Source organism: Narcine bancroftii, chromosome 10 (assembly GCF_036971445.1).
Source record: "Narcine bancroftii isolate sNarBan1 chromosome 10, sNarBan1.hap1, whole genome shotgun sequence".
Lineage (NCBI taxonomy): Eukaryota > Metazoa > Chordata > Chondrichthyes > Torpediniformes > Narcinidae > Narcine > Narcine bancroftii.
Window position 1 is genome coordinate 26,228,255 of NC_091478.1, and position 16,178 is coordinate 26,244,432.

Sequence of the window (16,178 nt, forward strand, 5' to 3'; positions counted from 1 at the left end):
ATAATGCCAGATCAATGTGTCATTTTACACAGCAAGCCGCAATCCGGGTGCAAAAGAGGTGGGACATGTAATGCAACAGCATCGGTGTCGGCTTCTCATGTCACGAATAACATAGTGTATTTGTTGGCATGTTAGACCCAGTTTTCTCCCATTCAGCTATTCCCTAGTGAATTACTCACAGTCAGTCAGATCGACTCTGCCTTTTACCTTTGCTGTATAATTACAGGCCACCGGAAGAGAGTGGGACAGCAGTATTAGTATTAAAAAGATTTTTCCTGTTGTCCTACTTGCATGTTTTGTCCAAACTTTAAATGCTTACCCGTAAATACACTAAACAAAATATGGTACTGTACACAAACACATTTTTTCCCCTCATGCTGCCAGAATGCAGGATTGCTGTTACTGCCCTCTGCTGGCGGAAAAAAGCTGGGACTGGAACGACCACCCCATTCTGAGTCGGTGCTTTTTACACAGCAAGCTTAGCATAAAAAAATCCCAGAATGAAGTGGTTGTGTAAAAAGTACTAATGTGTGAGGGAGAGAATGTGAGAGAGAATGAGGGAGAAAGAAAATTTGAGGGAGCGGGATAGAGTGTGTATGAGGAAAGGTGTTAGCATGTGAGCGGGGGGAGAGAGAGAGAGAGAAGGTGTCTGAATGAAAGTGGAAGTCAGACTGTGAGGGAGAGGAGTCTGTCTCTCTCTCTTTCCCTGGTTCTCTCATTCTCTCCCTCTCCTACCATTCCTCTCCTCCTTCTTGACCTTTTTACTGTCCCTCTCTATCACTCCCCCATCCCATCTTCACGCTCTCTTTCTCTCACTCTGCTCCCTCAAACAGCTCCCACCCACCCCTTATTAAAAACCCTTCCCCATTCCCAGGCATATATCAAATCAATAGCCTCGTGCACTCTCACCTTTCCTTTTGATGTTGTCTAAAAACCTCAGGGTGAAGAAAGAGTGAGGAAGACTTCAAGGGACCTGCGCCAAGAAATCATCAGTCTGGGGGGCATCCAAAATCTGATAGAACTTCGAAAGAAAAGGAAGGAGAGGAAGAAGGTTCCACCTCCCGAACCTGAGAAGGAGGACGATGAAATTGTAAGTGCATCATGCAAGAAATATATCCAAGGCCCAGTATAACTACTTCAGTGAATTAAGTCAGCGTAGAGAAAGGATCCAAAGGAGGAAAAACCCACCACCCAACCCTAACCAACCAATTTTCCCTTGCAACCGCTGCAACCGTGTCTGCCTGTCCCACATCGGACTTGTCAGCCACAAACGAGCCTGCAGCTGACGTGGACATTACCCCTCCATAAATCTTCGTCCGCGAAGCCAAGCCAAAGAAGAAGAGAAAGGATCCGACTTGCAACCTGATAGCGAGCAAGATGTTGATTGTTCTTCAATGTCAAGGTCAGACAGGGTACTTCGGAATAAAAATCTACCTCAACCCCAACTTGTCCTTCCAAAACAAGTCAACATATAGACTTGTAGGCTTCTGCTTCGTAGAAACAGGCCCATCTGCCCAAATTTACTGTGCCAACCTTGTCTACCAAAGCAAGCTCTATTTGCTTGTGTTCGGACCTAAACCTAAAACCTTCCAAACTTTTAAATCCTCTAAACTTTTCCCATCTATTTGTCCCCACCTCCACTCTTCCTCCATAAGCTTGTTCCACACACCCACCACCCTGTCTGAAGAAGGTGCCTCTCAGTTCCCCTTTTAAATTTCTTCCCCTCACTTTGAAACAATCCCTCTAGTTTTAGATTCCCTGACCCTGAGAAAAAGTCTCTTTATCTTATCTATGCCCCTCACGATTTTATAAACCCCAATAACGTCCCTCCTCAGTATTCTATGCTCCAGGAAGAAACTACAGGAAAGATGTCAAAAAGATTGAAAGAGTGCAGAGATTTACTGGGATGTTGCCGGAACTTGAGTAACTGAGTTATAGGGAAAGATTAAACATGTTAGGACTTTATTCTCTGGAAGGTACAAGAATGAGGGAAGATTTGATAAAGGTATTTAAAATTATGAGGGGTACAGACAGAGTAAATGTAGATGAGATGCAAACTAGAGGACATGGATAAGGGTGAAAGGGGAAAAGTTTAGGGGGTACTTCTTCACACAGAGAGTGGTAGGAGTGTGGAACGAGCTGCCAGCTGAAGTAGTGAATGCAGGCTCAATTTTAACATTTAAGAAAAATTTGGACAGGTACATGGATGGGAGGAGAATGGAGGGATATGGTCCGGGCGCAGGTCAGTGGGGCTAGAGAGAATAATAGTTCGGCACAGACGAGAATGGCTGAAGTCTGGTTTTTTTTGCTGTAATGTTCAATGGTTTATGATCATAAGATATAGGAGCAGAAGTAGGCCATTCAGCCCATCTGATCCACTCTGCCATTCTATCATGAGCTGATCCCATCTCCCACTCAGCCGCGCTCCCCTGCCTTCTCCCCATACCATGGCTATTCACGTACCTATCAATCCCTCCCTTAAATGACCAGGTCTCCACAGCATCCCGTGGTAGCAAAAACCAGAGGTTCACCACTCTCTGGCTAAAGAAATCCCTCCCCATTTTTTGTTTGGGACCTTCATTCCTGAAATTGTGCCCTCTTGACCTCAACTCTCCTACCACGAGAAACTACTTCGCCACACCTTCTCCGTTCTGGCCTTTCAACATTCAAAATTCCTCTATGGGGTGTGGGAGGAAACTAGATCACACAGAGGGAAACTTACGTGGTCACGGCAGGAACGTGCTAACTCCACACATGCAGCGCTGGAGGTTGGGATCAAACCCAGATCTCTGAGGCTGTGAGGCAGTGGCACTACCATGGTAAATGATTTGTATCGCTGGTGAGAATTATCCTCTGCCTTCAGAGTGGTCCAATTGAAGTCCAGGATTTCCTGCTGGCTGCGGTCCGGGGTAAAATCAAGATCATTGAGAAGTTTCTGGCGGATGGTGGAACGTCAGATGCCTGTGATGAGGTGAGTGATGGCTACTCTCTCTCTCACTCTCTCCCCCTCTCTCTCACAGACTTGGTCCCTCCTGTTTCGATATATCCCACCCCCATGATACAGCAAGGTCCCACACAAGAGCAAAGTGCAAATGTCGTACTGTTTTTTTAAAATTTCAGATCAAGTCAAGTTGATTGGCATCTGATTACACAAGTACAACCCGACGAAACAGTGTTCTCTGGTCCTCAGTGCAAAACATGCAGACACATAACTGTACATAACACATACAGACAAACAGTACATATGCAGGACAAGAATTTCATCAATACAAATAAATAAATAGATACATTTCATGAATATGCAAATCTTGAGTGCTTAGTGTGAGCAGTTCCTTTGGTTGTTCAGCCTTCTCACTGCCCGTGGGAAGAAGCTGTTCCTCAGCCTGGTGGTACTGGCTCTGATCCTCCAGTATCTCTTCTCTGACAGGATTTGCTGAAATGATCACATCGATGGGGGGAGGTGGGGAGGGGAGGGAGACTCCATTAGTCTTCTCTGCCACTTTTATGGTCCTGTGGATTAACCTCTGATCTGTCCCCCAAAGTTCCTCAACATGATTATCCAACTGCACGAAAACCAACAAGGTCGGGTCAGATACAGCAATGAGCTCTCTGAACCCTTCTCCATTAACAATGGCGTGAAGCAAGGCTGTGTTCTCGCACCAACCCTCTTTTCAATCTTCTTCAGCATGATGCTGAACCAAGCCATGAAAGACCCCAACAATGAAGACGCTGTTTACATCCGGTACCGCACGGATGGCAGTCTCTTCAATCTGAGGCGCCTGCAAGCTCACACCAAGACACAAGAGAAACTTGTCCGTGAACTACTCATTGCAGACGATGCCGCTTTAGTTGCCCATTCAGAGCCAGCTCTTCAGCGCTTGACGTCCTGCTTTGCGGAAACTGCCAAAATGTTTGGCCTGGAAGTCAGCCTGAAGAAAACTGAGGTACTCCATCAGCCAGCTCCCCACCATGACTACCAGCCCCCCCACATCTCCATCGGGCACACAAAACTCAAAACGGTCAACCAGTTTACCTATCTCGGCTGCACCATTTCATAAGATGCAAGGATCGACAATGAGATAGACAACAGACTCGCCAAGGCAAATAGCGCCTTTGGAAGACTACACAAAAGAGTCTGGAAAAACAACCAACTGAAAAACCTCACAAAGATAAGCGTATACAGAGCCGTTGTCATAACCACACTCCTGTTCGGCTCCGAATCATGGGTCCTCTACCGGCATCACCTACGGCTCCTAGAACGCTTCCACCAGCATTGTCTCCGCTCCATCCTCAACATCCATTGGAGCGCTCTCATCCCTAATGTCGAAGTACTCGAGATGGCAGAGGTCGACAGCATCGAGTCCACGCTGCTGAAGATCCAGCTGCGCTGGGTGGGTCACGTCTCTAGAATGGAGGACCATCGCCTTCCCAAGATCGTGTTATATGGCGAGCTCTCCACTGGCCACCGTGACAGAGGTGCACCAAAGAAAAGGTACAAGGACTGCCTAAAGAAATCTCTTGGTGCCTGCCACTTTGACCACCGCCAGTGGGCTGATATCGCCTCAAACCGTGCATCTTGGCGCCTCACAGTTTGGCAGGCAGCAACCTCCTTTGAAGAAGACCGCAGAGCCCACCTCACTGACAAAAGGCAAAGGAGGAAAAACCCAACACCCAACCCCAACCAACCAATTTTCCCCTGCAGCCGCTGCAACCGTGTCTGCCTGTCCCGCATCGGACTTGTCAGCCACAAACGAGCCTGCAGCTGACGTGGACTTTTACCCCCTCCATAAATTTTCGTCCGCGAAGCCAAGCCAAAGATTTCTCTGCAGCAACCATACCACACTGTGATGCTGCCAGCTAGGACACTCTTGACAGAGCTCCTGTAGGAGGTTGACATGATGGTGGTTGGTAGCCTTACTCACTTCAGTTTTCTCAGGAAGTGCAGTTGCTTGTTGCACCTTCCTGACAAGTGAGATGTTGAGGGTTCACGATAGGTCCCTGGTTAAATGAATTCCAAGGAACTTGGTAATTTAGAGCAGTGGTTCCCAACCAGTGGGCCATGGACTACAGGTGTGCCAGGGCGTGTTTCCATGTGGTCCGTGAAGACTTCCCAACCCACTGAGGTCAGGGTGGATCTGAGCTCGTGTCTTGGTTCTTGGGTGGGGTGGCGAGCAATTTGCCACTGATTCATAGTTAAAACACAGACAAACCACGAAAAACAACTAAAAATGTGACTAATTAAATTAAAACACTGAGAAAGAACAACAATTATACTTTGAAAACTGGTGAAGAAACTTCAGGAACAGGGCTCTCATTAAAGAGGCTCGAGCTTTGATTTTGACCGAAGTTTTTATGTTCAGTGTAGGCTTACAGAGCTTTTTGTTCTTTAAAAATGTTAAATAAATACGTTAAATAAGATAAAAGATGTGTTTCTTACAGAACTCCCTTTGACTTGAAAGTATTGCTCAGTCATTGCCACTAGTGGGCCAGGGCGTGTGAGGCCGGAAGTCAGGTGGGCCTTGGATCAAAAAAGGTTGAGAACCACTGATTTAGAGATACAGCCTCTTCCAGCCCACAAGTCCGCACCACTCAAACGCAACCATGTGACTCATTAACCTACTGACCCCATACGGCTTTTGGATGGGGGTTGGGAGGAAACTCACACAGAACTCAATGAGAACGTACAAACTCCCTTACCGACCGGATTCGAAGCCAAGTCACTGGCGCAGTAATAATGTTACGCTAACTGTGCCACGCTTAGTTTTTGAGGGGATCAGCCCCGTGGTCCATCTTATCCATATTACCATGTGCCTGCATTCTGCATATATCCCTCCAAACCTTTCCTATCTACCTACCTAACCAAATATCCCACAATTAATGTACAGTAATTGTTCCCACCACTTCCTCTGGCACCTCATACCATATCCCCATTACCCTGTTGCTCTCGACCCCCATTAAAATCTTTCCTAATCTCAAACCCGTGCCCTTTAGTTTTAGACACCCCTATCCTGGGGAAAAGACTCACCATTCAATGTGGCCCTCATGATTTTATAAACCTCCCTCAAACTGAAGGAAACGTTAGCCTCTAACACTCCAGGGAGAAGCCCCAGCCCCCAGCCACTGTTTTAATCGTACCCTGAAAAGCAGCGCTGTGTCTCCATTCCCTGCTCTCACTGGGTCCGAAACCAGCCATTTTTTTTCCTCACCGACAAATAAACCTCAATGTTACTGAAATCTACATCCATGTAAGATTAATTAAATAGCTATATCTTTACAGAGGCAATTGCTACTAAGACAAGGTCAGGCTGGGGATTGGTCCCCGTCAGTGTTGCTTTGGGCCCTGGGGTTATTCTGCAACCACAATATACTGCTCCACACTCAGAGGTTGTCTCCGTTACAGTTTACTCTGGTGTTGTGTGATGTCTCTAACTATATGTGCCTTGTTAATGTTTAATTTCTCCCTTCAGTTTAAGCGGACAGCTCTGCATAGAGCCTCGCTGGAAGGTCACACTGAAATAGTCATCAAGCTTCTGGAAGGAGGGGCAACGGTTGACTTCAGAGACAGGGTGAGTGTCTCTTCCCTACACTGTCCCATCACACATTCCCAGAGGAGGGATAGCACAGGTTAGATACAGAGTGAAGCTCCCTCTACCCTGACCCATCACACAGACTCCCAGAGCAGGAACAGATCTACTGAACTAGAAGGAGATTATTTTGCCCATTGAGTCGTTGATGCCTCTTCATCATTCATTTGGACATATCATTCCAAATCACAAACTCAATGCAGAGGAAATCCTTCCCCATTCCATCTTGACCTTTCACTGATCTGAGTTCAACCCTCCTGATACAATACAGTTAGATACAGAGTGGTAATGATTTGAGGAACTCAACGGAATCTTCTCTGGCCCGAGGAGAACTCTGTACCCACTCCAGCACTCAGAGATCCTGCTTGTAGTTAATTAGAAAACTCACTGGACCACTCACCTCCTTCTGGGTGGCCCTTATGAGCCTAATGAATCACAAAAGTCTGCAGATATTGTGATGTAGTAAAAACACACTGAAAAGCTGGAGGAACTCAGCCGGTCCTTTAGCATCCATAGGAGACAAAGATATATTGTCAACGTTTCAGGCCTGAGCCCTTCTTCAAGGAATAAGCAGAATAAACCAGAAGCAGAAAGTCTCAGAATTCAGACAGTGCCAGCTGGGGGAGGAATCCAGGCCTACAGAAGGTGTTAATTGGGCATGATAAAGGATGAGGTAACAATTTATCATGTTTGTGTGAAATAAACCCTTTATCAGTTGTTAATGTTCAAAAATAAACTGTGGCTCAATTGCAACCCAGCTCCACATACACACCCTCTCTCTCTTTCACACACACACACGCAAACTCACTATCAGACACACACACTCATACACAGACACATACACACACACAAACACACACACAATCATACACAGACATATACAGACACATTCTCACAAACACACACACACACACAAATGTGCACACATGCATACACACGCACATGCACACATGCACATACACACAAACACACAAACACACATGCACGCACACGCATGCACACACACACGCACGCATACATGCACGCATGCACACACACACATGCAAAAACACACACACACACACACACAAACAGACTGCTGCAATGAAAAGAGAAAATGGTGGAATCACTCAGCGGGGGAAGCAGTGTCCATGGAGAGAGAAACTCGAACTCAAGTCTGAGACCGTTTGTAAGTATTTAGAAATCATTAACTGCTTCTCTCTCCTTGGATGCTGCCTGACCTGCTGAGTATTTCTACCATTTTGGTTCTTATTTCAGATTTCCAGCATCTGCATGATTTTATTTCCACCCCCACCCCCTTGACAACTCTGTCAGACGAGGCTCCCACCCACCCAGGGGCTGAGCTTGGTGAGTGATAACCCTCCTTTCCTTCCAGCTCGACTGCACAGCCGTACACTGGGCTTGCCGAGGAGGAAGGCTGGAGGTGTTGAAGATCCTACAGGAGAAGGGAGCCTCCCTGAATGTCCATGACAAGGTGAGATCTCCGCTGACCACCAGAGGTCAAAGGGCCACATGGTATGTGCTGTGGGTCTGAAGGTCAAAGGTAACACACACAGAACACACATGCAAATGCAAATTTCTCACACATACACACACGTGCAGACACATGCGCATATGTGCACACACACATACACACACACATGAGCACACACATGTACATGCACATGCATGCACACACACATCACACATCCACACGCACTCACACATACATATAACACACAACCACCCAATCCCTCTTTCTCACACACACACAAATACATGCACATACACATACAAATACATGCACATACACACATACCTGAGCTGTGATCTAACTTTTATGTGCACTTCCAGTCCCCTTTAGGTTTGACCCCTCTCATAGTAAATCTATGCCCTCTAGACTCCCCTACGCTTGGGAAAGGACTGTCACTGTTCACTGTCTCCGTGTCCCTCCTGATTTTAGAAACCTCTATAAGATCACCCCTCAACCTCCAACTCTCCAGAGAATAAAGTCACAGTCCCTCATCATTCAAGGCCTCCTGACCCGGTGACATCCTGGGGAATCTTTTCAGATGTCCCCAGTAACAGGTGTGAGGCCAGTGAGGACTGAAGCTGAACTCCTGGGTTGTCGACGGTCAGTGTGAATGCTAAACCCACACATCCATCCGTCTGCTAGTCCCCTTGCAAGTCTTCACAACATCTATGGAGACACTGCGTGGTGTAACGGTTTTATGGTAATCTTTAATTTAAGGTTTTAAACTCTATTTCTTTTATAAAATGTCTTAGTGAAGAAAATTATAGAGTTAAAATATTGTATCTTTATTCTTAGTAAGTTAGCTGTGGGTTTGCAGGGTCACACACAGGTCACAGCACATTTATAGATACATCATTATACTCAGAGAAGAGTGTTCATTCTCGGAGTCGCAGCGTCTTGGACAGACAGAGCTAATGGATTTCAAGTCAGTCTTCATTATTCAAGAAATGATGAAGGAGGCATCTGTTTTTAATCAAAGCCGCTTAAGCCTCTTGAACAGAGATGAGGACAGAGATTGTTATGGATATGGAATGGTTTTGAAAAAGGAGTAGAATTTTGGTAGAAATAAAACTGATAGTCATGTGGTTTCCAAGAATTGGGACTCACATCGGTGATGATATACCAGTCACATGATTTGGAGAAATATATTACCAAACTCAGATATTTTGAGTTCAGTTTTTGAAGGGTTCAGTTTGGATAGTACAGAAGTCAAAACTCTGTGACATACAGGGGTTGAAACCTTGTAAAAGAGAGGGTTGAGTTACAGTAACTAGAATTGGTGCTGTTGTGTGTTACTCCTGGGAAAAGGGAACACAGAATCAGTGGCATTTGAAATAAGGAAGACCATTTTGCTGTCTCTTTGGAAAAGAAGACAGATTTCTACTGGGTCTATTTTTGTGTGGCCACTTCATTTAACCTTTGTCTGGTTTGTGACTTCATCGTGGAAGAGGAAAACCACATTTGTTTGTGAATTCATTGTGGAAGAAAACATCCACTTTGTTTAACCCAGTCTTACTTAAAGGTCTTAAATTCTCATTTCAGAAATAACTATAAAGTGCTTTTAAACATTATATCTTCAAGCCTCTTTACTCACAATGTGGCTATTTTCTTCCACGATGAATTCACAAACCCAGACAAGGGTTAAACCAGTGGTTCTCAACCTTTTTCTTTCCACTCACGTACCACTTTAAGTATTCCCTATGCCATAGGTACTTTGTGCTTAAGGTGGTATGTAGATGGGAAGAAAAAGTTTGAAAATCACTGTTTTAATCGTACCTAATTGACTCGTTATGTACATAGTTTCATAGCTCCAAAGGAAATGGGCCAATGACAATTTTTCTCAAGCAAAATATTTCAATAACAATTGGGTCTAGAGCAGTGATTCTCAATCTTTCCTTCCCACTCACATACCAATGGGAATGCTGTTTCCAAAGAGCTAGCATAGGTACAATGGCACAAATGGGCTGTGCATGATTATAGTGGGAACACTTAACCTCTCTGTTTAAGCTGGGAATTCCTCTGGATTACAGCTGCTGAGTACCCCATTACATGTGGCTACACGGACCGGCCATGTCGAGTGCGTAGAATATCTCATCACCTGTGGCATCGAGATCAACGCCAAGGATCGGGTAAGGTCAACGTCCTCTCCCTGCATCAGAATTGCTATGGCTTCACCATCTTCCCCAGGCTCCACATAGGCTTATTTGTCTGTCTATTCCCAGTTACACTGAGATGGGTTCTTCTGCGAGCAGTCTAACCAGTCGACCCTAACATTCACACAGTAGAAGAACAAGAGCAGAGTCACAAAAAGAAAACTCTGTTTTCCCCTTAGCCATGCCTTATGCTAAAATGTCGAAGTTTCATTGTCACCTGGTCGTAAGGAGGGTTCTTCTATGAGCAGTCTGCAGCAGGTTAGCTTTAATATTCATATAAAGAGCACAATTTAAAGAGAGTCGGATTACAATAAAAAGGAAGATCCAAGGGCAGTGTGAGGGTACTGTTGTGGGGTTCATTCAGGAGCCTGATGGCTGTGGGGAAGGAACTGTCTTTGCTCCTCTTGGTAGTGATTTTAAAGAGAGCAGCAGGGAGGTGCTTTCCACCGGTGGGTAGGACTGGAACATAGCCTCAAGATTCAGGAGAATCAAACTTCACTCCTTCCCCCACCTCTGCCTTGCTTTCCCTGATCGCCCTGTCCACATGCCTCCTTCTTTTGCTCATCCCCAGCCTGCCTGTCACCCACATCTTTCTTCCTCTAGCTCACTGGTCTACTGTTTTCCTTCCTCAGCCCTCTGCCTCTTCCTCCTATCACTTCCTGGCCTCCTGTGTGATTCCCATGTCTTCCCCCTCTCATCTTCTTCACCTGTATTCACCTCTCATTGCCAGCTCATGCTCCTGGCCTCCCCATCTTTCGGGCTTCTGCCCTCTTCCTTCCCAGCCCTGATGAAGGTTTCTGGCAAAACACGTTGACTGTCAATTCCCTTCCACAGATGCTGCCTGACCCGCTGAGTTCCTCCGCCACTCATCTGTTGCTTATGTTATCATTGTACCTGTGTGACTGTTTTCTCCAGATTGTTGGAGATTGGGGGTAGAATTTACAATACGAGAGCCATTTGCTTGGGTGGACAGGCAGAATTGTTTCCTTAGGGTAAAAGCGTCACACACGAGACCATCCATTCTCAACTCTTTTTTCAGCTATGGCCCCCTTTAGGATTCTTCTCAAAGCTTATGAGCCCCCTTCCCTGTGAAGCAGTCATTCAGTTGGTTTTTTCTGTACTTCCCTCCTACCGATGACATAAAAATATTGTAAAATATTTATTTTACAGGAGATGAAAAGAAAGTGAGGCTTTACTTGAATGTGTTGTGGTCCCTGTTGGGAATGACCACCCTGAAGGAGATGTGCAAGTGAAAAGCTTTACACACAGAGTGATGGGCCTCCCGACTATACACTGCCATCTTTATCCTGCATTGAGCGGGATAGCTAGGGTCTGAAATCTCCCTCACTGGGGTCAGTGGGAAAGGGGGGGGGGGTTGTCCTGAAGCCAAACACTGCCTGATCCTTTCCACCCTGACCTGGATGCTGCCTGGCATACTGAATTCCTTGTTCTGGGATAGGGAAAGCTGCTGGGAGATGGGTGTGGAGCAGGTCTAACCCTAAGCCCCACTAAAGGCCTGGGGAACAGACTGGGGTGGAAGAAAGGTTCTGATGGCCGTTTGGGCTTCATTCCACAGGAAGGCGACACACCCCTCCATGATGCCGTCCGCCTAAGCCGCTACAAGATAACCAGACTGCTCATTTTACAAGGGGCTGATTTGAGGACCAAAAATGAGGCAAGTGTTTCTGAGAAGTTTTGAACAACCTGTGGGGGAGATAACCGCTAGAGAGGTTGGACAGGAGGGGACATGTTTAGATGACATCGAGCGATGGAAATGGGAAAAGGAGGGTGGGAGAACCATGATGCTGAGACCTTCACCTGGGCAGCAGGTCTGAAGCCTGCCGAAAATGGGTCAATGTGGCTTGTATATAATTTAATTTTAATTTAGACATGCAACACGGTAACATGCCATTTCAGCCCACAAGACCGTGCCGCCCAAATACACCCATTAACCTACAATCCCCAGTATGTTTCAAACAGTGTGAGGAAACCGGAGCCCCCGGAGAAAACCCACGCAGACACAGGGAGAACATACAAACTCCTCACAGGCAGCAACATGATTAGATCTCCGGTTCCGATCGCTGCCGCTGTAACGGCCATGAGCTAACTGCTGCACTAATTGAGGAGATTGAGAATGGATTTCATGGATATCTACACAATTCTTACAGGATAGTTTAGGTGTTTGAAGGATGTTCCTGATGCCAAGGGAATTCAGGACCAAGGATCACAGCCTAAGAACATGAGAACTAGGAGCAGGAGTTGGCCATCTGGCCTATTGAGCCTGCTCCGCCATTCAATAAGATCACAGCTGATCTGGCTGTGGGCTCAGCTCCACTTACCTGCCTGTTTCCCATAACTTTCAATTCCCCTATTCTTCAGAAATCTGTGTTTTAAATACATTCAGTGTGGCAGCCTTGACTGCTCTCTTGGGCAGAGAATTCTACTGATTCACCCCTCCCTGGGAGAAGCAGTTCCTCCTTATCTGTATCCTAAATATGTATGCGATTATTACATGGTACATGGTGACATGATGTGTGTGTGTGTGTGTGTGTGTGTGTGTGTGTGTGTGTGTGTGTGTGTGTGTGTGTGTGTGTGTGTGTGTGTGTGTGTGTGTGTGTGTGTGTGTGTGTGTGCCCCGTGGTCTGGAAAAACATTATTTTGTCTGGTAGTCAGATGATCAATGAATTAAATCCACTTCCCTGAATCATAAGGTTATGTCCCCTGGTTCTAGTCTCACCTGCCAGTGAAAATAATCTCTCTATTTCAACATGATCCATTAATTTCATGATTTTATATGCTTCTATAAGACACCACACTCATCTGTCTGAACTACAATGGGATCATTTCCAAGCAACTCAATCCTAGTCTCCTCATCATCTCTGGAACCAACCTGGTGAACCTCTTCTGCAATCCCTCCAAAGCCAGTCTATGCTTTCTCAAATAAGGAGACCAGAACTGCACACAGTACTCCAGGCGCAGCCTCACCAGTACCTTGTACAGCTGCTCCTGTTCTTAAATTCAATCCCTTTACATTTCATTTGCCTTCTTGAATACCCATTGCACCTGCAAACCAACCTTTTGCGATTCATGCACACAGAGTGCAGGGTGCAGTAGTCACAGCGTGCAGGGTATGGAGAAGACTGGAGTTAAACAGAACAAGGGCATCCCCTTTTACCAGTGTGAGATCCATTCAAGAGGTATTAGGGGAAATGGGCAAAAGGAGTGTCGATGAGGGTCGGCCATTGATTAATCATTGCTGTTTGGATTAGTGAAACAGGTTTCATAGAATCTGAGAAATTAGCTGCAAGAAAAGGCCATTCATCCCTTTCAGGATGCACCAACATTCAATACAAGCATTGCTGATCACATGACTTCACGACCGTATGTCTTGACCCCTTTAAATTTAGACATACATCATGGTATTAGGCCATTTCCATGACGTCCAATTTACACCCATTGACCTACACCCCTGGTACGTTTCAAATGGTGGGAGGAAACCAAAGCCCCCGGGGAAAACCCATGCTGACACAGGGAGAACGTACAAAATCCTTACAGACAGCGTGGGATTCGAACCCAGGTCCCGATCGCTGGCGCTGTAACTGCATTGCATTAACCATGACGCCAACCATGCCGCCCCTTTAGTCAATAGAGCCACTTCCTTTTGAATTTATCTAATGAACTGGCCTCGACAACTTTTTGTGGTTGGGAGTTCCACATGTTCACCACTCTCTGAATGAAGAAGTTTCTCCTCAGTTCTAAATGGCTTCCCCCTTCTCAATAGACTGTAAGCCCCTTGTTCTGAACTTCTCTAACATTGGGAACCTTCTTCCTGCATCAACCTGTCTGGACCTGTCAATTCTTTATATGTCTCGATGAAATCCCCTCTCATTCTTTTTAATTGTTTTAGAATATAGACACACAGGACGGTAACAGGCCATTCCAGCCCATAAGCCTGCGCCGCCCAAATACACTCAATTAACTTTCAACACCTCCGTGTATTTTGAGAAGTAAGAGGGAACCAGGGCACCCAGAGGAACCCTGTGCCGGCACGGGGAAAATGTACAAACCCTTACAGACAGCGTCAGATTCGAACCCCGATCGCTGGCGCTGTAATAACGTTGCGCAAATTGCTACACTAACCGTGCTGACCTGTGTCTTTGTGGGGCAGAATGGTCTTGTTCTTTGTGGGGCAGAATGGCCTCATCCTGTTCCTGGATTACTGACATTTGGGTTTCTTTTATTTAGGAGGGGAAGACTCCGATGGACCTGGTACAGCAGTGGCAGCTTGAAACAAAAGACGCACTTGCTTCTGCAAATTAGCATTTGTTAGCAAAATGTTTTTGGAATAATTTAGCCAAAGAAAAACTTGGACTGTGTACTGAATCTTATTTTTCCCTAATGATAACACCTCACACATAATGTTGCCCTTGCATTGGACTCTGCCATTGGACAGAAACCTATTGGTCCATATGTTCAGTCTATGCTGATGGATTTGGTAAAATTTGCAAGGGTTCTAGGGTGGGCAATTTCAAGGGACCCAGAAAAAAATATGAATGCTCTCAAGAACAATTGAAAGTCTGGCATAAAGCTGCAAAGTGTTATAACTGGCAGAACTGCCGCCTCAAGAACCTGGCTGTGGCCCTGACACCGTCTGTGTGGGGTTTGCACATTCCACCCCGTGACCACATAGGCTACCCCTCCCCAGCCAGGTTGCTCCAGTGTCCTCCCTCATCCCAAAGACATGCGGGTTGACGGGTGAAATGCCCCCAATGTGTGGGTGGGGGGAGAAAATGAGGAAAGGGGAGAATTAAAATGGGATGGGAGTAAATAGGTGGTTGATAGACAACACAGATTTGGGCCAAAGGGCCTGTCTCTTGGCTGCACAACTCCATAATTATACAGTGGTGGTGAATAAATGGCTGTAACATCAAAAGTAGGTGAGGCTTTGACAGTTAATATTAGAACGCAGCCAATTGCCCAAAATACTATCAATAGATTAAATTACAAAGATAAGTTCCATAATGTGAGCCACTTTCCTGAGGTTGAGCACATAAGGAGATGGCCATGTTATCCCTTGAATCTACTTAACATGCATTAAGATCATGACTCATCCTCAACCCCAATGGAGACTCAGAACCTCTCCTTCCCCTAGTGACCAAAATGGATCTAGTTCAGCTCTGAATACATTCAACAACAGTTCATCTATGGGTCCTGGTGGAGAATTCAGTGACAAAATGTCTTGTCCTTTCACCCCGCAAGGTCTGACCTGATCCTGAGTCTACAAGTTCTAATTCCAGAGCATAAACTCCATCTTGGTTATGAATTCGACACACGCATGTTGCTGCTTTATAAAATAAACCTGTGACTGCTTCTTCGTTGTCTGCTCTTGCACTTTCTTCAACTACTGACCACTCTCTAGAATCCAGCCATTTTCATTGGGGGTTCTCCAGACTCCTCCCCCCCTCAAGTGGACCACAGTGCATTTAAGTAAAAGCCTTTTTATTTTTCACCTCACGTAACAAATTTTTAAAATTTTTTTTAAAGAAGAAACCAACTAAAGTCCACAAGATTATGAGAGGCTTAGATCAGGTGGACAGCCAGCACCTGTTGCCCAGGGCAAATACCTGAGGACATTATGTACAAAGTGAAGGGAGGGAAGTTTAGGGAAGACATCAGGGGTAAGGTTTTTTTTATACAGAGTGTTGTGGGTGTCTGGAATGCCTTGCCAGGGGTTGTGATGGAGGCTGAAACATTAGGGACATTTAAGAGTCTCTTAGACAGGCACATGGATGAAAGAAAATAGAGGGTTACGAGGTTGAGAGGGTTTAGTACCTTTTGATTAAAGACAATGTACCTCAGAAAGGGATATGTGGGTCAGCATAACATCGAGGGCCAAAGGGCCTGTACTGTGCTGTAGTGTTCTATGTA

The 16,178-nt window shown here is 45.8% G+C and overlaps 1 protein-coding gene across 4 annotated transcripts in view; it reads left to right on the forward strand.

Moving 5' to 3' along the window:
- ubtd1b (ubiquitin domain containing 1b) overlaps window positions 1–15,620 on the forward strand; it is a 124,964-nt gene extending 109,344 nt beyond the window's left edge. For 3 of the 4 annotated variants that reach the window (XM_069900300.1, XM_069900301.1, XM_069900302.1), the window contains 7 exons: window positions 941–1,090; window positions 2,864–2,971; window positions 6,468–6,566; window positions 7,960–8,058; window positions 10,128–10,226; window positions 11,827–11,925; window positions 14,496–15,620. In XM_069900300.1, the coding sequence (XP_069756401.1) occupies window positions 941–1,090; window positions 2,864–2,971; window positions 6,468–6,566; window positions 7,960–8,058; window positions 10,128–10,226; window positions 11,827–11,925; window positions 14,496–14,570 (729 nt within the window). In that variant the 3' untranslated portion in view covers window positions 14,571–15,620. The remainder of the gene's footprint in view (window positions 1–940; window positions 1,091–2,863; window positions 2,972–6,467; window positions 6,567–7,959; window positions 8,059–10,127; window positions 10,227–11,826; window positions 11,926–14,495) is intronic. The other variant, XM_069900303.1, reaches the window with a different exon arrangement.
- Window positions 15,621–16,178: the final 558 nt, after the last annotated feature.